The sequence below is a fragment of the Panicum virgatum genome, chromosome 8K (genome assembly GCF_016808335.1).
Source record: "Panicum virgatum strain AP13 chromosome 8K, P.virgatum_v5, whole genome shotgun sequence".
Classification (NCBI taxonomy): Eukaryota; Viridiplantae; Streptophyta; class Magnoliopsida; order Poales; family Poaceae; genus Panicum; species Panicum virgatum.
This window is the reverse complement of record NC_053143.1, coordinates 7,138,853-7,160,322: the sequence shown is the minus strand read 5'-3', so window position 1 is coordinate 7,160,322 and position 21,470 is coordinate 7,138,853. Positions and strand designations below refer to the sequence as shown.

The following is a 21,470-nucleotide window of genomic DNA, read 5'->3' as shown; positions in this document are numbered from 1 at the left end:
AAGATCTCTAAAATCAATACACACTCTAATCTTGCCCGAATCTTTCTTCTCAACAGGCACAATATTAGAGATCCACTCCGCATAAGGACAAGACCGAATAAATCCAGCATCTAACAAACGGTTAATCTCTTCTTTTATTCGGTTGTACATAACAGGATTAAATCGCCTAGAAGGTTGTTTATATGGTCTAAAACTGTCCTTAATCGGCAATCGATTGTCAACCAAATCATGACTTAAACCAGACATTTCAAAATATTCCCATGCAAAACAATCATTATATTCCTTCAATAAATTAATCAAATTGGCTTTATACTCAACCGATAAGTTTGCATTTACAGAAGTTGGCCTAGGAATAGTACCATCCCCAAGATCTACCTTTTCTAAAGGATCAGCCGACGTAAAACCCTAGCCTAACTTATCGATATCATCAAAGTCTTCAGTGGCCTCGCACATATCATTCGTTTGCACCCGATAGTGCTCGATTCTCTGTTACAGCTAGTCCACGTTAGACCGGTTGGACCCACCGGTCTTACTGGTCAGCTCTGTGCGCCGTCCGACAATAGATTGGTCTGACCGGTCAGGGGAACTGGTCTGACTGGTCAAGCCTGAGCCGCCTGTCGGGCTCATCTTGATCACAACAAATAATTTAGCTGATTTTCCATCGGCTTTAAAGTAGTAGGCACGAAACGATCCTTGGTGCAACTGATCAGTTCATAATTGGACAGATCCAAACCCGATAAGCACTTGATATTATCATGCACACCAAGAGAACCTGAATCGGCGATAGCAATGAAGGATGAAATATCACCATGGACTACTTCAATCTCATCTCCGATCCATTGAATAAGGATTTGATGCAAGGTAGATGGTACACATTGATTAGCATGAATCCAATCCTACCCAAGAACTAAACTAAAGTTACCTTGCACCTTGGAGACGAAGAAGGCGGTCACAAGCGTCTTACTCCCAATGGTCAATTCCATAGAAGCAACCCCTTTGGCACCAATAGGATCGCCTCCACCAACTCCACTGATCGTCATGTTTGTCTTGATCAACTCCTCGTCCTTACCGCCAAGCTTCTTATACAATGAGTAAGGCATAAGATTTACAATGGCCCCACCATCAACAAGCATACGAGAAATCAGCTTTCCATTGATATGTCCCCTCATATAAAGGGCCTTCAAATGATTATCCGATTCTTTGGGCTTCTGGAACATGGCCTCACGTGGTCCGAAGTCCAAAAGAGCTGCTTCCTCCTCCGAAACGGCAAAGTAATCATCACCAAAGTGCACGACATTGATTTTCATGTTGCTGCATTCTGGGGAATCCTCATAATCCACTAACTCCTCATCATCTCGTATTGGAGGAGCTGCAGACGTCCCTTCATGAGTGACCAAAACAGGCATTGCCAATTCAGTTTGCTGTTTTACCTCAGGCTCAGCCGGTCCGACCGGTTGTTCCTGGCGGTCTGACCGGTTCTTAGAACCGGTCTGACCGGTCGGCTGTGGCGGTCCGACCGGTCTCTCTAGCTGGCCAATTGGCTTGACCCACCATTCTTTGTTCTGAAGGATCATTGGTCTATACTTGTTGAACTGTTCATCCCTCAGCTTCTCGGCCTCCTGCTCCTTGTGTTCTTGACGCCGCAGGCGCTGCAACCTCCTCTTCAGAGAATGGCTCAAACCTGGTGGACACCACCGAGGTTGATGACAGCCTACTGCTGCTAGCCTCATGATCATTAGCCATAACAAGCTTCTGAGCAGAAGAATCGGCCGATTTGCCAAACACCATCGGTCTCTTGCCAATATCTTTAACGACTACATTCATATCGCCGATTTGTACAATATCATCAGCTGTAGTCCTCTCAAAATCAACCTGCATAGGCTGTACTCCATCCTCCTTCTTCTTGACACGATATTCCAGACGCGGAGGACGAAAGTGAACCGGTCTCTGCTGAGACCGGTCTGACCGGTCTGGTACGACCTGTCTGACCTGTGGAGTCTGTTGGCTGTGGCCAGATCGGCGTGGCCCCAATCGGTCGTGTACCGATTTCCTAGAACCTTCCTCTTGATAATATGGCAGGTATGGCATAGGGAAGCACTGCATCCAAACCACTTTATGCTCCCATGTTGGATTTGAAGCATTTGACATCGGAGGCGCCTGAGGCATGATAGCATAAACCTTATGAGGAGGGAACAATGTAATAGCATCACTATGACACTTGCCAGACTTTCCCCTCTCAAGAGAAGATCCACCTTGATATGGTGGCGATCTTAGTCTCTTTTTTGACGGCCGATCCTCTCGAATGGCCTTTCAATACTTGTTCAGAAGCTGGCCAAATGTGGGTTTCTGATTTGCAACTCTCCCGTGCACCTTTGGCTCGTTGGTCTTCCAAGTACCCACTTCTGGGCGTTTAGACTTGAAGGTTGTTGGTCAGCCCTGGTGTCGACCGGTCTGAGCAACCGGTCTGACCGGTCGGTCCTGCACAACAGGCCGACTCGCCGAAGAAACAAGACCTTCTTGCCCCCCGGGCACACGAGCTTTGATGGTAATCTTTATTGACTCCTTGCCATCAGGAGTCTTTTCCAAAATCACTTCCCTGTCCAGAACCTTGTCATTGGCATTCTTTGGTCTTTCTTCGCCAATGACCACATGCGTCAGACAATGCATTGCTTCTACTCTTATCAAGCTGCATCATCACACAAGGCATTGTTTTCACTATGTTGGTTGCTGCCATGAATGTTAACAATATTTGTGCCGCCGAGGTCCTCACCATTGTGGTCATTAACATCCATGATGTTAGCGGACTCCGAGCCAACATGCGAGGAACCAGTTGCCTGCTTGTGAATGAGACTTAGATAAGCAGATACTATTAGGTAAGTATTCAAGAATTTTATGAAGAATGTAAGAGAATAATAAGATAGTCTGATTGTCTTTGGCAAATATAATGTACTGCAATTCTTGACAGAAAATGCTATGTTAAAAGAGATAATAAAAATGCAAATAAAACTATTATGTACCTACACTTGATGAAATTCAGATATGCAACTATCTGCTCTTTTTTCTTTGACTTACCTCTGGAGCCTAGCACAGACTACTAACTAGTCATGATTAAAGCCATGAGGTCTATCTACCTTACCATGATATCTGAACTAATGCAAGTTAAGTCCAGATGATATGCTAGAATCAACAAGAGGCCACTTCCTCACAGCTGCAGCTGTGTGTTGCCATTCTGAATACCACAAAGTTACAATTAGTTTCTATAGTAACTATATGTGCATATAGTTTCCCAATTTATTACAGCACCATTTCCTATAGGAAAACGCCCATGTGGTGTGCTACCAGACATATCATACAACACCTTCCCATTCAACTGTGGCTGCTGCTCCAGCTCCAGCCGCCGCGGCTGCTGCTCTTCCCCTTGCTCTTCATCTTCCACTCCCATGCCCTCATGATTTTCATCCTCATCTTCTGTCTGTGCAATGCTCCTAACACCTGCAATGTAGTCATCCTACAAACAGTGCCAAATAATCCTTGTTGAAGCATTTTAAAGGAGTAGTGATATTGGAACTTTCAGAAACCAAACAAACATCTAAGGCTAAAAATAATTGCACTACGTCTATGTATGTATGAGTATTATTGTGGCAGAATTATTCATATCAGCATGCATGTACATAGACTAGTGATCAAAATAGTAAGAAGTCTCTATATAGAGCTGCACAGTTCCATAGTATATACATCAAACAGCTAAATATTTGAATCAGTTCCAGAGTGTATTTTATCAAAATTGGATTTGAATCAGTGTTGAATCTGTGTTGAACATACATACCACACGTTTTTGCACTTTGCGGCTCCTGATTGGACCAATACTACCATTGCTATCAACACCATTTGTGCCAAATTTCATCACAACATATACATTAAGAGGGGTTGCCTTCTCTGGTCCAAACCTAGCTTTCTGCAAAGACAACAAATAGTAGAATGAGGTAGGAACCTAGCTTATTCAATAGGGCCTACAAATGACATTACAGAACATACCAGAACTTGTTGTGTCTCTGTAAACGGTCTTGAGCCTCCACGATTTTGAGCAGAATCTTCACAACTCTAGCGACAGGCCTGCCCTCTCTTTTGTTTTCTTTTGAATTCTTCTGAGCACCAATAACGGTAGAGTTTAGGCCACACCTCATCATCGCACCACTTGAGCCAGCCATCCAAGTATTGTCCATACTCAATCTCTATTGGGCAGGCTAGTGTATCATCGAGTATCTGATCTCGTTTCGCATAGTACACCTTTACAGAATCCACATGTGCTTGATACATCACGTCGCTCACCCTTTTCTTCAAATAGATTTCTAGAACACGATCAGCCTCTTGTTGTTTATCTTCTGCAACCTCAAACAAGCGCTGCATGGGTGCCAAAATAGTAAGCACAGATCAGTAAATTATGGTAATAAAGGTGCAGAGCTAGTAGTAAAATTCACTTGCAAAGTACTTGTTGCTTACCCAAAATTCGGAAAGCACACGATCTCCACTTGTCACTCCCAACTCATCAGGGGTGCTTAGAAAATAATCACCCCAATCCAAAGCTAGACATGGATCCCCTATAACAGTACCATCTTCATCCTTGTCCTCAACCAATCCTGGGTATTCTCTCTTGAGGATGACTCCAAGCTGAGTAGTGTATTTGTAAAGGGGCTTATAGTTGACATAACTAAATTGCCTATACAGAAATAGTGGGTTCTTTTAGCTGTTCAATACTCACTACTAGAAAACAGGCTATGGGAACCGGTTGGAAACGGCCTTAGGAACCGGTTTTCCAACTGGTTCCCCCAAACCGAGACCAATGGCCTCGGTCTAGGACACCGGGTTTTTCACCCGGTGCCTTAGGCGATCATTGGTATTGGTTGGAAATACCAACCGGTACCACAGAGGCTGCCATGCTGACGCAAGCTGGCAGCCCCTATGGTACCGGTTGGTATTTCTAACCTGTACCAATGTGTTTTCCCTAATTTAACCAAATCCAGTGCAATGTATTTTATTTATTACTATTTATTCTTTTGAAATTTCTAATTTATTCAAAATATTCGAGTACTATACGTCCATTGGTTCTGTTTGAGCTCTACAGTACTATACGTCCATTGGTCATGTTTGAGTTCATAGAATATTCGAAATTAAGTAAAAGTCAAAGGCAAGCATATAATTAAGTTATTTGGCTATAATAATATATTTACAAATATACAAACAACAGGACATCATGTTTAGAAATATTTATAAATATAGAACTCATGTTTATTGTGCAGTAGGACCCTCACGACGTCGATGCGGATGGTTGCCTATGAATGTGACCGTCGTGGTAGAACTCGCCTCTAGGATCCAGGATCTCCCTCATAATGAATCCTGCGAGCTGCTCGCACACGGCATTAATCCGATCGGTAGAGTAAACTTCCTCCCTGATTCGACGCATCTATCATTTTTTTTAAAAAGGACTGATATATTAATTTCATCACATTAGTATAATTAGGAAAATATACTTGTGAACGGATTGTACGTACTCTTAGATCCTCCGTAGTAGCCTTCCCGCATGGAGCTTGAAGGTGCATGAACTCGCATACGTAGTACCCACACCAATCAATTCCTTGTTGTTGTCTCCCACACTTAAGGAGAAATAAAGTAATTATTCAATATTTGTGTATGCCTATACAAAACAATTGGGATTACTTAATTAGAAAAAGGTTCGTGAATCAACATACCGGAAAATCCATTCTAACGTTCAGTTCCTTCCTCCATTGACTAGCTCCTTTGTTCTTTTTGGCATCTTTGAAGCTCCATACTAAACGATAAAATAGAAATTATATAGTGCACACAGATACTTACATCGCTTGTTAACAAAAAGTATTAATCTAGAGATAAGTGATACTTACAGAACCCAAATGGTGATGATAGAGACATCGACGGCTTGTCGACGGTATATGTGATGTAGAACTTTGATGTACACCCAAAAGTCGTCCTCCCCGCGGAAGAAATCCTGGTCGCGAAGCTTGACTCCAAACATTACCATTTCGTTCTTCGACATTTGCAGGTACCATTTATGCAAATTGTACATCAGCGTGCCCAGACTCATCTCCTCTTCGTCGGTGACAAAAGGTTTTTCCATGCTCGTATGGAACAGCAACAATGGGAGCGACTGGGATATCCTCCATTGCCCCCGTTGCCTGTGCTAGCATTAATCCTGTTTCGGCAAGAAATTCCACCATGTGTATGTTTGGCATCGTCGGCGCCTGGAGGGGCTCGAGTTCCTTTTGTTGTGTGCCTAGCTGAGGAATGGTCTTTCCACATTTCTTATTTCTCTGTCGGTGGGCCTTTATCAGTGTCCAGTCGTAGTCTGAGGATAATATTTTTGGTGGTGGTGGGTTGCTCAGATTTACTAAAACCTTTGTTGCTACTTCTGGATCTACTGGTACCCTCTTCTCTGAGACTTTAGGTTTCAACTGTTCTTTCACATACTGAGCTAGTTCCTCCCTCCTTTCCTCATTGGTCATCTCGTAGTCTAATTTCTTCAGCGGGCATGTTTTCTTTTTGACCGTTTTCTACTTCTTGTTTGTGGGTCCGGTCGGTGGGAGGATGATGTCTTCTTCTTTCCTTTTTCTGGTGCTGGAGGGGTTGGAGTACTCATAGCCCTTTGCACGGGGCAGTGACGGTGGTGAAGGAGGTTGTGGAGACGGTGGTGAGGGAGGTTGCGAAGACGGACGATGGGGATCCACGGGAGCCGTTGTGTTTCCAATAAGTTTGATGTCGGCCTTGCGCCATAGAACAATCTCGTGGAGTGCGTCTCCCAAAGTCTTCTCTCCATCCCCTCCAACAAAATCGAGTTCAAGATTCTCATTGTCCCCGCTCGTTCCAACTATCTGCTCAACTGTGACGGAGGTGTAGCCAGGGGGTATCGGCATTCCATGAATTGTAGTACAAGAATTCAGTGGTAGGACTGACCCATATGCTACATGAACGGATATATTCTTAGCTCGAACATGTAGCTTGCATGCTGTCAGAATGGTGATATCATCCAGTGGGTACCTCTGGTGCTCCACCGCCGGTGCCTCAATCTGGGGGTGCTCAGCTGGTACGTCGGGCGCCACCGTGGATGCACAGCTGCTGCGTCGCTGAGAGGCCGGGCTTATCACAACATCTGGCAATGACCCAGCAATGGCCCTTTGCAAGCTCAGAGCAAGCTGCACTGCCTTATTGACCCTTGCGTCCATCTGAGATTCCAGTGACGCAACCTTCTTGTTCATCTCTTCTTGCAAGGCACGGATTTTCTCATCCTGTTCTGCCTTGCTCTTTCGATGAGTCTTGTAAAAGCTATCTCCGGTCCAAGCAACTTTCCATGGGACCACGCCGATGCCGCGGGCTCGTCCAGGGTGTTCGGGATTCTTTAATGCCCTAGTCAGCTCATCATTCTCCCATTGAGGCTGGAATGTTCCTTGTTTGGCCTCATCTACTGCTGTGACCAAATCGTGGGCCACTTCTTGCATTTGCTCCGGCACAACCAAATTTCCATCCAATTGGTTTAGTGTCACACCGTTAGCAAATAACCACCACTTCGATCTATCCGGCCAGTCCCAAGTCGCCGCCCGGATGCCTCTATCCATAAAGTCCTGCTCTATCTTCTGCCATTTCTTAATTGCCTTCTTATACCCACTCGCCCCAAGGTGGTGGCTGTACTTCTTTTGTGCCGCATTCTTCATGGGGTAATATAGCAATCCAGAATAACAACACACTTAATGCAGTAGATGATCTATACTTATCACTTGACCGGTTCAGGCGACAAGCATACATCATCTACTGCATTAAGGGTGTTGTTATTCTAGATTGCTATAACCCGTTAGAGCTATTTTGTCCCAGGAGTCCTACCATGCACATGCCAGCATGAATTATGTTGGTCAAGTAGCTAGTTTGGTAGCTGCGGCACCTCCATTACTCCAACCTCCCCAGTCACCCGAATCATTACCAGCACTTGCATTTTGCTCCCAACTCGAGTTCATTGTTGCACCATTTTCCCATGAGCCGCCCTTCCGAATACCATGCTTTTCAAAATTATCCTCATAGGTGAGCTTACCAATTAGTTATTCTTGATTGCTATATTACCCCATGAATCTTGCTGGGAATTGGTATTTTTGAATCTAAATTGTAATACATATATGTACATCTATTACATCTTTTAAACATCATTAACTAATACATATATGTATTTTAGAATCTAAATTGTAAATATAAATAAAACATGAAATTGTAAACCCTAAAAGATGGTGTGGTCTTTGGTGTCATTGTTCTTGCTCTAGAGAAAAATTCTTGCTGGTTATAAACAAATATATACTCCACTGATTCATAGAATTTTAGTTCATATTTTTATAATTTGTTTGTGATTTTTAATGCATTTTACAAGTTCACTAAATTGAAACTAGACTTGGAAATGTGGTTTTAGAGATGTGCCCCTAGAATTTTGCACCGAGGACCCTAAAAGAAAATTGACCATTGCAATGTGGCCCCTGCCATGGCTCACAGTGGCGGTGCGGGTTGATTCCAGCGAGGGGTTGCCGGACTTGGCCAGGGTGTGGCACGGGAAGGGCTAGGGGCTCATCGTGGCTCGGTTTGGGGGAGTCTCGGGGCGGGGAAGATCGCCGGCGAGGTCGTGCGGCGGAGCAGAGCCTTGGAGCGGTGGCGGCTTTGGTGTTCCAGTGAGGCCGGCGCTCGGCGGCGCTCGAGGAACGGGCGGTGAGGTTTAGGGAGTTGGGGTCGAGCTGCTGGAGGCGTTGTCAGGGACGGAGGGTGGCCAGAGGAGGGGGCTCCATGGCGAGCTCCGCACGGCGGCGAGGAGGGCGTGGCGAGAAGGCACGCACTGAGGAGGCGCGCGCGCGAGGATTTTTGGCGAGGAGGCGCGCGGCGAGGATTTTTGGCGAGGAGGCGCGCGGGGAGAAGGGCGCGGCTAGGAGGCACGCGGCGTGGCGGGAGGAGGTGAGGGCCGGCGGCGTTGTGGCGGCGGAAGACGCGAGGATCAGTGCGGAAGAGTATGGATCGAGGAAGAGAGGGGCCGGGGATATATAGATAGACCCATAGGTACCGGGTGAATAAGTAAACCGGTACCTTAAGGCACCAACGGGCGGGAACGAATTCCCATTAGGTACCGGGTACAATTCCAACCGGTACCTTAAGGCCCCAACGGGCGGGAATGAATTCCCCCTTAGGTACCGGGTTAATATTTCCAACCGGTACCTAAGGGGTATAAAGAATTCGTTTTCCGCCGTTTCATTTCTCTTTCTTTTTTGTTTTGTTTTGCTTTTGCTTTTTAGTCTTTTATTTCCCTAAACAATCATATATGGGCTTAAAAATTCACCAAAAAATTGTATATGTCGTATTTTTTTCAGTGTTTTGTTATTTATATCTAAGTGGGTAAAATATATTTGATGAATGTGTGTGAGTGTGGGACTATTTTGTATTATTTGTATCTAAGTGGGTAAAATATATTTATTTAATTTTATTATTATTTTGCATTGTTTTTTTACCAGAAAGTGTTTATTTGCATGAAAAACATGCCGTCACCAACTTAGTCTCCGGGCCAAAACTAGTTGTCCGGAGTTTCCGGGCACTCGTCCGGAGAATCCGGACCGACAATTGGATGTCCGAACGTCCGTCCGGAGTATCCGGACACCCGGCCGGAGTATCCGGGTTTCACTTCACCAAATCTAGAGTTATCAGAACCTTTCGGAAGATCGGGAACCCTAGTCCCCATCAGAGTGAGTAAAAATATAATATTACATGATGAGTAAAAATATAATATTAATGACTCTCATATATCTGGTCGACTGATTGGGTCAAACAAAATATTAAATGTTGATGAAAAATATTAAAAGACAATTATTGATCTAATAGAATATTAACAATGGTTCACTTCACAATCATCTCTTCATTATGATCATGGCGTGCGTAGGGAGCCTCCTCTTGGGCTAAAAGGATACTTGTGTCAACTTCTACTGCGAACAGAGTCATATCTTCAACCTTATTGTATTCTTCTTCATCTGTGATGTCATCGACCCCCACAATTTTTCTTTTACCTGCCAGAACTATGTGGCGCTTTGGCTCATCTCCATCTGACTTGTCCTTTTTGGGTTTGATAGACATGTCCTACACATAGAAAACTTGAGTGACATCCTTAGCTAGGACGAATGGTTCGTCTCGATAGCCAAGCTCTTTGAGGTCTACTATTGTCATTCCGTATTCATCGATATCGACACCTTTTCCTGTCAGCTTAACCCATTGGCAACGAAATAGAGGGATCTTCAGTGGCCCAAAGTTGAGTTCCCAGATCTCCTGAATGTAACCAAAATATGAGTTCGTTTGGCCACTAGAGTCTGTGGCATCTATGCGGACACCACTATTTTTATTGGTGCTCTTGTTATCTTGGGCTCTTGTGTAAAATGTGTATCCATTAATATCATATCCTTGGTACATCAAGATTGAATTAGCCAGACCCCTGGCCAGCCAGGCTAGCTGCTCATGAATTTCATCGTTGCCCATGACTTCCTTCTGCAACCAGGTGGTGAATGTATCGTTATGATGGTTTGTAATCCATATCTCAGACTTCAAAAGGTACCTGCTTTGCACCATTTGCTTGTGCTCCTCCTTGTACGGAGCCACCAATGCTGATTGTTGCAGAAATGTCAGATGTGCTTTGCTCAACGTGGCATGATCAGTGGCATTTACTGATTTCCTTCCAAGTGTGCCCTTTTCAATCAGCCGCCCCTCATGCCGTGACACCGGAACCCCAATTGGGCAGAGTCCATCCACATAGTCAACACAAAACTCAATGACTTCCTCTATCACATAACCCTTTGCAATGCTTCCTTCTGGACGAGCCCGATTACGAACGTATTTCTTTAGGACTGCAAAGTATCGCTCAAAAGGGAACATATTATGAAGGAAAACAGGACCGAGAATACTAATCTCTTTGACCAGGTGAACTAGAAGATGTGTTATAATATTGAAGAATGATGGAGGAAATATCATCTCAAGACTAACTAAACTTTGGACAACATCCTCTTGTAGCTTGATTAGATTTGTTTGATCGATTGCCTTCTGAGAAATTTTCGTTGAGAAATGTGCATAGCTTTATGATTGTTGCTCGAACATTAGCTGGTAGAATACCTCTAAGTGCAACTGGAAGTAATTGCGTCATCAACACGTGACAGTCATGGGACTTTACATGTGCGAATTTTTTCTCTTTCAGGTTTAGTAGCCTCTTTACGTTCGAAGAGTAGCCTGATGGGACCTCGATACTGTTCAAACAGTCAAACATATTTTTCTTCTCTTCCTTGCTAAGAGTGTAGTAGGCAGGACCTAGGTAATGACGTCCTTTATCCCTTTTTTCTGGATGTAGGGCGGCCCGTTGTTTCATACGTTGAAGATCTTGCCGCGCTTCCAGTGTATACTTTGGCTTACCATAGACACCAAGGAAGCCTAGAAGGTTCACACAAAGATTCTTTGTTAGGTGCATCACATTAATTGCATGGCGGACCTCTAAGACTTCCCAATAAGGTAACTCCCAAAAAATACTCTTCTTCTTCCACATAGGTGCACGTCGGTCATCACTCTACACTGTTCTACTGCCATGTCCTTTTCCGAATACTACTTTTATATCTCTGACCATTTCAAACACCACTTTCCCACAACGGTGCCTAGGTTTCGTACGATGATCTGCCTTTCCACCGTAGTGAGCATGCCTCCTCCTTAATGGGTGGTTGATAGGAAGAAATCGACGATGACCCATATACACTATCTTCCTACAGTGCTTCAGATACGTGCTGTCGGTTTCATCTAAACAATGGGTGCATGCCCTATAACCTTTATTGGACTATCCGAACAGGTTGCTTAGTGCAGGCCAATCGTTGGTCGTTACAAAAAGCAATGCACATAGGTTAAAATGTGCCTCTGCGTGCGCATCCCACACATGAACACCCTCTTCTTTCCACAACAATAGAAGATGGTCAATAAGTGGTTTCAGATATACATCAATATCGTTACCAGGTTGCTTCGGGCTGGGGATAAGCACCGGCATCATAATGAACTTTCGCTTCATACACAACCAAGGCGGAAGGTTGTATATATAAAGTGTCACAGGCCAGGTACTATGGCCACTGCTCTACTCACCGAAAGGATTCATGCCATCCGTACTTAAGCCAAGCCTTATATTCCTCGCATCATTTGCAAATGTTGGAAATGTTCTATCCATCTTTCTCCACTGGGACCCATCAACGGGGTGTCTCAACATATTATCTTTCTTACGATCTTCTTTGTGCCATCGCATCAATTTAGCATTTGTTTTGTTCATGAACAAACATTTCAAACATGGTATTAGAGGGAAATACCACATCACCTTGGCAGGCACCCTCTTCTTGATACGCATCCCATCAACATCACCTGGATCATCTCGAGGGATCTTATGCCAACATGTGTTGCATACCGGACACGAATCCAAATTTTCATACTCCTCACCACGATATAGGATGCTGTCATTAGGACATGCATGTATCTTCTGTGCTTTTAATCCTAAAGGACAAACAACCTTTCTTGCCTCATATGTTGTTTCAGGCAAGGTGTTTCCCTTAGGGAGTAAGCTTTTTATAAGTTTCAGCAACTCCTCGAATCTCTTGTCAAACAAACCATTTGATGCCTTCCATTGCAATAATTCCAATGTGGTACCCAACTTTTTGTGGCCTTGTTTGCAATCTGGATACAACAATGTTCTGTAGTCCTCCAACATATGCTTCAGATCTCTGGATTCCTTTTCTATTTCGCAAACTTCCTCCACTTCGCGCAGCATCTAACCAAGATCATCTTTTACAACGTGTCCTTTAGCATCTTCTTCAGGCTCACCCATTGCAGTATCTACAAAGAAGGCATCATGGTAATTGTGCACAAAGTGAGGTACAAAATCATCTTCTTCTTCACCATCCTCCAGAATAATCCCTCTTTCTCCATGCTGGGTCCAAACATTGTAGTTGGGCATGAAACTATTGTGGAACAAGTGACTGTGAATGGTTCTTGTTGAAGAGTAATCCTTCTCGTTCTTACACAATTGGCAAGGACAACGAAAGAAACCTTCATGCTTGTATTTCTTGGCCACATCAATGAATTCATGCACACCATTAATAAACTCCATTGAACGCCGGTCGGCATTATACATCCATTGCCGACTCATCTGGAAAAATAAAGAGTAAATCAACTAATTTCTTATGTTCAAATGGATAGATTTCACTACGCATATCAAATATATAGATTTCTCATAATTACAATAACATTATCACTATCTCTATGTGTCTCTCTATATATGTGTCTATGTATTTGTCTCTCGCGAATGAGAGAGAGAGAAAGAATGGAGACATCGCCGATTCCTTCTTATAATCAAAACGACGACACCATATTTTCAACTTTAATAAATCACTAACTTCTTATAATCGCAGATTTAATTATAGTAGAATAATAAATTAAATCTCTTGCTAACTACATCTAAAAAAATAGCACATGTATAAAACAATAGCAAACTAAATTAGGTGCTAACTGCATCTAAAAATAATTATCACATGTATAACAATTAATATAACAACTATAAACTAAATCAGGTGCTAACTATATCTAAATTTAGTTTATCACATGTATAAACTAAATCAAGTGCTAACCACATCTAAAAAATTAATTTGCTCAAGCATGGAGAAAAAATACTAACCTTTTAAACAAACAAAATGAAAAAAATCCCCCTCCCCTCCCCTCCCCTGGCTGCCATGAACAGTGAGTTCACGGCAGCTTGGAGTGGGGGAGGGGGTGGGGTATTTATAGGGGCGGGCCAAAGGCACTGATTGGATGCAAAAGGAACCGGTGCTAAAATTAATTAATCAGCATTAGTTAAAAGTTCAAACTGGTTCCTATGTCGAAGGCCAGCAGTGGCACCAGGTCAGGGCATGACCCGGTGCTAATGTCTGCTCCATAAGCATCGGGTCATTCCTCCACCCGGTGCCATTGATACATGGACCAATCGGTACCGGCTAGGGGTATAAACCGGTGCCTTTGCTACTGAATAGGCACCGGTTTGTGCCGCGGCACCCCTGGCCGGCGCTCGGCGCAGGCCAAGAGTACCGGTTGTTGTTGCAACCGGTACTGATGCCTCCTATCAGTACCGGTTGCAACACTAGCCGGTACTTTTGGACTGGATCTTTGGCTCGTTTTCTAGTAGTGACTGGAACCTAATTAAAAGCATCAATTACTAATGTACTCACTGGTCACCACTTGGTATAAGGGCCACCTTGGTTCCTGGTAGTGGCAGCGCCAATTTTGTTTGGGACCCTGGCTTCCTTCCTCTTTTTTTTTAGGCTGCTCAACTTGAGGAGCAGCAGCAATGCAGGTCCTTTGAGAGGCATCACCAGTAGTGGCTGAACCATGAGAGGCGCTAATCCTTTGAGAGGCAGACCTGGCCATGGCACGATTGATGTGTGCATGATGAATACCGCGGGCCATCTGCAAAGGGACAGCAAGTTAGATCCATTTTACAATAGAATACAATAGTCATAGCTCACTGGCAATAATGGCAGGAAGTAGATGCACCGAGAATAATAGCACAAGACACAAGAAGAATCTGAAACAGCAAGTGCAGATTTAATAATAATACAGAAATTGCAGATTTAATAGTGAAACAGGGACAAAGGGAGTCCGGGGGGAGGGGTTGCTAGGTTAGTAACATGAGGGGCGCTGGTTTGTTTTTTTCTTTTTTTTTCCATCACTTTCGTTTCCTGTGGGTGCCAAAGAAGTGCGCCAACCTGATCACGTGCCACGTGAGGAAAAAATGAGCGCGGGAACAATGGATTGATTGCCGCCCGTCCTTCCCTGTGTGTTTTCAGAACCGACAGAAATTAGGAATTTACCTGTGTGTTGGGTAATTTCCTTGTGAGTTTTGTCGCAACCGACAAAGCATACAGAAACAAGGTTATTAAAACGATAAAACGACGAAACGAATAGAGGGTAGATTTTAACGAAACGATGGACGTTTTATTGTTTAAACGGACGTTTTAACGTTTAAACGTCGATTTCACAAGAACGTTTTCTCGTGAAAATGTCGTTTTCACGACGTTTAAACGTCGTTTTAATAACCAGGTACAGAAATTTCCCTGTGTGTTAGGGAATTTCCCTATGAGTTATCCTACAGCCGACAAGAAAAAATTAAATTCCATGTGTGCTAGAATATTTCTCTGGGAGTTTTTTCCAAACCCACAAGAAAAAATGGATTTCCCTGTGGGTTCTTGAAAAAAACCCTCAGGGATATGGTACACCCACAGGGGAAAATCGGTTTCCAGTAGTGATGGCCACGGTCGAATTGTAAGTGCTGAACCGTCAGTCGTCTATCATAGGGATCCGGGAATTTTGGATGACATGGTCATGGTTGGGTTCCCGGGAGCGCCGGGATGACATGGCCATGGTGGTGACAGAGCAAACTGGGAGAGGTAATAACATACACACCAGTATGACCCCTTACTTATTACATGCATTAGAATAAAATAAAAGGTGGATGAAATCACATTATATATATATATATATATATTGATGTCGAAAGTGTGAGGGATAATAACACACAAGTACCCCTTATACATTACATGTTAGAATAAAATAAAAGGTGCATAAAATCACACAATACATTGAAGTTGAAAGCGGCAGGAGTAATAACACACCAGTACCCGTCACCTATTGCATACTCTCTCCATTTCAGCTTTTCTAGGCTTTTGTTATCCATCTAGATATGCATCTAGATATATATATAGATATAGATATATATATATATATAGAGAGAGAGAGAGAGAGAGATTATGTGTAGACACATAATAAAAGCTATATGTATCTTAAAAAAGCTAAAACGAGTATATTAGAATAAAAATAAAGGTGAACGGTATTGATATTGGAAACTAATAATTTAAGTTAGTGCCCGTGTGGTGGTGCCGGTGCGATATTCTGTGGGTGATAATACGAGAGAACTTGGTAGACTGCACTAAGAACTCCAGCGCCAAGAAGAATGATGGCTGAGAAAACCCCGAGGAGAACTGATACATTCCTGCAAGTTAGGTAATTCAGACGGAGCCATGCTATAGCGTTTTGCCGTCGACTCGTGTAGCGTTTCTCCAGATGGTGCCAGAGGGGCTTGAGATAGTTTGCGGCGGGGTCGTTCTTGTCGAAGACGACGCCATAGCAGAGCTTGGAGAAGTCCGCCGCGACACTCTCCGGCGTGCTCAGATGCCTGTCGATGACACCTTTGGCCTCCAGGAGCTCCACATCCTCTTTCGTGCAGGCTATCTGCGACATGAAGAGACAGTAAGCCGTGACGTAGGTGCCCAGCCATGGGTGCTGCCCCTCCAGCGCCATCAGGTTGAGCAGGATTGTCCAGGTGTCCCCGTCGACGCGCAGGCAAGGGATAACGACGTTGCGTCCCTCGATGCGCACGTCGAGCACAGAGAGCACATCGGCAGCAGCACTGTGGTTGTTGTCCTCAATAATATCTCTTCCCTTGAAGTCGACGTTGGCGTACATGCGGTAGTCCGTGGCCCGGTGCCACTGGCCTTCTGCTGCTCTTCTGTCGCCATTCCTCATCTTGGATCTGGATTTGTGTTGCGATTCTGATTCTGGTTTATTATGTGGCTTCAACAATTTGTGCAGCAGGTGCAGGAGATGGTATGTAGGTGTCTCATCCAGCAGCTTGGAAGCGGCGGGGTGGTTTCTGCTGATGCACATCCGCTGGATATTCAACAGGTCATGTGCACGATTTGTGAAGATCCTGCGAACAATGACTTCGGCGGCCGCGCATCCGATTACACGCTTAAAGATCTGCTCAAGAACGAAGAACGGAATCTGATTCTCCAATATGAACCAGGTGTCCCGCACCATCAGTGCATTGTCGTCACTCCCTGCACGGGTATGCTCCTCCTCCTTTTGCTGCTCCTCCTCCTTTTGCTGCTCACTGCTGCTGCCGCTGCTGCAGATGCCGCTGCACAAGAATTCCGCACTAATCTGCCGCAGCTTCTTTGAAGGACCTCCCTGTCCCTGTCCCTGTCCCTGTGATGACCTCGATGCATGTGCATTCTTGTGCTGCTGCAGCGTCTTCATAACATCGGCGTACTGAGCGATGAGGTAGCACCCATCAAGTAAGAGCACACGTGCCAAGTCCTCCCCAGTACCGTTCCAGCTTCCATCAGCGTGGTCGTAGTACCTCGTGGCAGGGGCACTATTCAGCTGTGCACTAATTTCTTTAACCAAAGCTTCATCGTCCAAATCTTGTGCTCCTTCGGTCGTCCCGGAAGATTCACTGCCATGCTACGAAAGCAGAAATTTCCATGAAGATTAATTAGTGGTTGTTAGAGACAGATTGCACCATCCGTCACCTAGCACGAACAAGAATGAAAAGGATAAGAGTTCGAGGAAGAAAGCATAGCAAGAGGACATAGAGTAGTAGAGGAGTGAGTTATTGATGCATATGTGTTAGATGATGTAATCTGTTAGGACACTTAGAGATATGGTCGGCCAATAGATTGAGTTGTTGTATTCTTGTTGTAACATATCTCTTGTAAATTAGTTTGGCCGATCTAATCTCTAAAGCCCTATATATTGTAAACTCTCCCGTGCATTGCACATCAAGATAAACATGCATACGCTAGCACCCTGAGTTTAGGGGCAGCGCTTCTCCCATGCTCGCGCTTCTGATTTACTTTCATGGTATCAAAGCCTAAACTGCTTCTCTTTGCTAGATCTTCATCATGGCGTCCAGTTCCAATATCACCAACCCCTTGTTCAGTGTCCAAATCACGGAGAAGCTGAACAAGAGCAACCAGGTGCTATGGCAAGCGCAGGTCCTCACCGCCATAAGCAGTGATCGCCTAGAAGGCCATATCACCGGCAAGACCGGTGCTCCAGAGGCTGAGGTAGAAGAGAAGGGCGCCGATGGCAAGTTCGTCAAGGTGTCCAACCCAGCCTATGAAGAGTGGTTTGCCAGGGATCAACAGATCCTTGGCTTCCTCTTTATGTCCGACACAAAGGACATCCTCACGCAGATCACCGTCGCAAAAACGGCGGCTCAGGCGTGGAGTGCGGTGGAGGCATGGAGTGCGTGCCCGTTCAATGAATGTGCGCCTCACGTTGACCACAACAAAGAAGGGATCAATGACCATCACCGAGTACTTTGGGAAGATGAAAGCTCTCAGCAACAAGATGGCAGCTGCAGGCAAGCCGCTAGATGATGAAGTCGTCACCAACATCCTCAGTGGGCTCGAGCTGAGTACAATCCGTTGGTATCTGCCCTAATCTGTAGGGTGGAACCAATCTCGGTTGGTGAGTTATACGCCCAACTACTCAGGTTTGAGACTTGCCTTGATCTTCAGCAAGATGGTTCGTGCTCCTCTGCAAATAATGTCAACAGAGGGGGCCGTCACTACTACAGAATTCTTTTCCGAGGCGGACATTTTATATTTTCGGAGGCGGGCAAAGGCAACCGCCTCTACCAAAAGGTCACCATTAATCTGTGCATTATCAGAGGCGGTTGACCGACGCCCGCCTCAGTAAATAGAAAACAAAAAATAAAAAAAAGCTCGGCGAGCCCTTCCACGGGCCCGCCCAGCCCATCGGTAGCTCCGCCGCGGATCCCACCCGCCGCTGCCATGCCAGATCCCGCCGCACGCCGCACATCGACGCCTTGCATGGCAGCTCCTGGCCACCGCCACCGCACGCACCTCCCCGCCCCCGGATCCACCGGTTCACGACTGGATCCGACCTCGCCGGCCCCGGATCCGCCGCCCTCCACCTACGCCGTAGCTCCGGGCCACCGCCACCGCTCGAGGGCGCGGCTCCGCCCTGCCATGCCAGATCCGAAGGAGGAAGGGAGCACCACCACCGGATCCGCCACCGCCACCCCGCACCGCTGCCGAATGCGAACAGAGGCCGCCGCCCCGTGCAAGCTGCCGCGTCACACCACCACCGGATCTGCCGGCTTCGCCTCGCCCGCCGTCCGCAGGGGCGCGTAGCTCGGAGCCCCCCCCAGCCTGTGCGGCCGCGCCGGGTCCGGCTGCTCAGGGCGGGGCGCCGACACTGGGGCGAGCTGCGGCGGGCGGTGCCGTAGCCGAGTCATGGAGCGCTTGGGGAGGGAGAGGGGCGGCTGAGCGAGGGAGAGGAGCAGCCAGGTCGGGGAGCGCTCAGGGGAGGGAGAGGGGCGGCTGACGGATGGAGAGGGGCAGGCTGAGGGAGAGACAGCGGAACCCTAAGTCATGTTTATATATAAGGGCCGATAGGTGGGAAGATACGGGCCTGCTTTCTGGTATTGGGCTGGGCCAGATTTTAGAAGGCGGGCCTTATGAAATAACCGCCTCCGTTAGTTGATTTACCGCGGCGGTTTCATTATAATGACCACCTCGGTAAATCGTAATTAACCGAGGCGGTTATATTACATTGCCCAACTCAGTTAATTGATTTTAGGAGGCGATTATTTTTGTCCGCCTCCATTAATAAAAAATTGACCATCTCGGTTAATTCCGAGGCATTAACCGAGGCGGTTATAGTTGCTGCCCGCCTCCAAGGCTATTTTTAAAGGTCGCGGTTAATGTTTTTTTGTAGTAGTGCGTGGCGCTCAAGGTTCCAACCAAGGTCATGGTACATTAGGAAATCGCGGCCGTGGCTCTGGCGAGGACATGGAAAGTCCAACAATCAGCAGCGCTTCAACTAGGGTTCACAGGGTGGAAACTCCAACCACAGTCGGCCTCTCTGTCAGGTATGCTTTAAAAAAGGACATCTTGCTACTGACTGTTGACGTCACTTTGATGAGAATTATGTACTGGATGAGCACCTGGTTGCTGCGGCCACAAGCACATACATAGTTGACAACAACTAGTATACAGATTCGGGGGCTACGTACTGATCATGTAACTAGTGATATTGAGAAGCTCTCAACTCGTCAGAAGTACAAAGGCAATAATCAGATACACACGACAAGTGGTTCAGGTATGGAGATTAGTCATATAGGTCATGCTATTGTTCCAACTCATACTCGCAATTTACATCTAAACAGTATTCTTCATGTTCCAAAAGCTGCCCAAAATCTTGTATCTATTCATCACCTAGCTAAAGATAATTCAGCTTTTCTTGAGTTTTATCCCGGTTATTATCAAGGATCAGGCCACGAAGAACACGATCCTTAAAGGAAGATGCCACAAAGGACTTTATCCTCTCCCTTAAGCATCCCCAATGAAGCAAGCATTTGGAGCTGTCAAGCCCTCTTTTGATCGATGGATAGTCGCTTGGGCCATCCGTCTTTTCCTATTGTTACTCGAATAGTTAATAGCAATAGTTTACGTTGCTCTAGTGAGTCAAATAAAGAGTCTGTCTGTGATGCTTGTCAAAAAGCTAAGAGTCATCAGTTACCTTATTCCAAATCTCTCAGTGTTTCTAGTAATCCTATCCTCTGGAGTTTATCTACTCAGATGTTTGGGGTCCTACCCTCACTTTTGTAGGAGGAAAAAAATATTATGTGAGTTTTATAGATGACTTCAGTAAATTCACATGGATTTATCTTCTTAAGTACAAACAGGAAGTTTTCCTAAACTTCCATGAATTCCAAAGTATGTTTGAGAGATTATTTGATCGCAAGATCATTGCTATGCAGGCAGACTGGGGGGATATCAAAAGCTTCACGCTTTCTTTGATCGAGTTGGGATCTTGCATCGGTGTCATGCCCTCATACTCATCAGCAAAACGGTTCAGCTGAGCGTAAGCATCGCCATATAGTTGAGGTGGGTCTTGCTCGTCTTGCTCATGCCTCGATGCCGTTGAAATTCTAGGATGAAGCCTTTCTAGCTGCCACATATCTCATTAGTCAAGTTCCTAGCAAAGTTATTGATTTCGAAAATCCTTTGGAGCGTTTCTTCAAACAAAAACCAAATTACACGTCTCTTCGAGTGTTTTGATGTGCTTGTTGGCCAAACTTATGTCCTTACAACAAACACAAACTCGAGTTCAGATAAAACAGTGTGCCTTTCTTGTGTACAATAATCTTCACAAAGGCTTTAAGTGCCTTGACATATCCACGGGGCGTGTGAATGTTTCTAGGGATGTTATCTTTGATGAAACAATTTTCCCCTTTCTACTCTTCATCCAAACACAGGAGCTCGTCTTCGGTCCGAGATAGCCCTCCTCCCTTCCCATCTTTTCTCTCATAATTTTGGGACGGAACATATAGCTGACCTTGTGACTAACCCTCCTGATTTCTCTGATGATTTGCGTGAAAATCCTGATGAAAACAGAAGCCCTGGAGCATCAGATAATGGCAAAGGTGATGACAACAACTTCTGCCCGGAGCACAAGAATGATGCGGCTCCATTGGCAGGAGAATCCGGTGATGATCCTGGTGTTGC

At 45.3% G+C, this 21,470-nt stretch overlaps 3 protein-coding genes and 1 non-coding gene across 5 annotated transcripts in view; 1 reads left to right on the top strand and 3 right to left on the bottom strand.

Annotated features, from left to right (window-relative positions):
* Positions 1 to 2,658: 2,658 nt before the first annotated feature.
* LOC120646120 lies at positions 2,659 to 4,396 on the bottom strand. 2 transcript variants are annotated; one of them, XR_005664286.1, is made up of 4 exons: positions 4,036 to 4,396; positions 3,827 to 3,955; positions 3,132 to 3,508; positions 2,659 to 2,834 (listed from the first exon to the last, which is right to left on the bottom strand). XR_005664286.1 is itself a non-coding variant. In XM_039922826.1 (4 exons), the coding sequence occupies exons 2-4, from the start codon at positions 3,902 to 3,904 to the stop codon at positions 2,682 to 2,684; spliced, it is 381 nt and encodes a 126-aa protein (XP_039778760.1). In that variant the 5' UTR covers positions 3,905 to 3,955; positions 4,036 to 4,396; the 3' UTR covers positions 2,659 to 2,681. The 2 variants fall into 2 exon arrangements, 1 of the variants encoding a protein (XP_039778760.1); XM_039922826.1 differs by having other exon boundaries at positions 3,359 to 3,508.
* Positions 4,397 to 5,796: 1,400 nt separating this feature from the next.
* On the bottom strand, positions 5,797 to 7,865 carry LOC120643766. Its single transcript, XM_039920241.1, has 2 exons — positions 5,919 to 7,865; positions 5,797 to 5,827 (listed from the first exon to the last, which is right to left on the bottom strand). Exon 1 carries the CDS (start codon positions 7,737 to 7,739, stop codon positions 6,585 to 6,587), a length of 1,155 nt encoding a protein of 384 aa, XP_039776175.1. The 5' UTR covers positions 7,740 to 7,865; the 3' UTR covers positions 5,797 to 5,827; positions 5,919 to 6,584.
* Positions 7,866 to 15,902: 8,037 nt separating this feature from the next.
* Positions 15,903 to 21,470, bottom strand: part of LOC120643764 — a 28,085-nt gene continuing 22,517 nt past the window's right edge. Inside the window, exon 3 of the mRNA XM_039920240.1 lies at positions 15,903 to 17,391. Within this exon, the coding sequence (XP_039776174.1) occupies positions 16,006 to 17,391 (1,386 nt within the window). The 3' untranslated portion in view covers positions 15,903 to 16,005. The remainder of the gene's footprint in view (positions 17,392 to 21,470) is intronic.
* On the top strand, positions 18,301 to 18,435 carry LOC120646580. Its single transcript, XR_005664482.1, has one exon. It is a non-coding gene; the product is annotated as a small nucleolar RNA Z247 (small nucleolar RNA).

What these genes read in the sequence shown, in the direction of transcription:
- LOC120643766 (XM_039920241.1), bottom strand. Translation starts at nt 7,739, where the DNA reads ATGAAGAATGCGGCACAAAAGAAGTACAGCCACCACCTTGGGGCGAGT.
- LOC120646120 (XM_039922826.1), bottom strand. Translation starts at nt 3,904, where the DNA reads ATGAAATTTGGCACAAATGGTGTTGATAGCAATGGTAGTATTGGTCCA. An exon ending in GCAAAGTGCAAAAACGTGTG is followed by an intron (nt 3,509 to 3,826) that starts GTATGTATGTTC and finishes CACTGTTTGTAG; the next exon opens with GATGACTACATTGCAGGTGT. An exon ending in AGCCACAGTTGAATGGGAAG is followed by an intron (nt 2,835 to 3,358) that starts GTGTTGTATGAT and finishes ATTCACAAGCAG; the next exon opens with GCAACTGGTTCCTCGCATGT.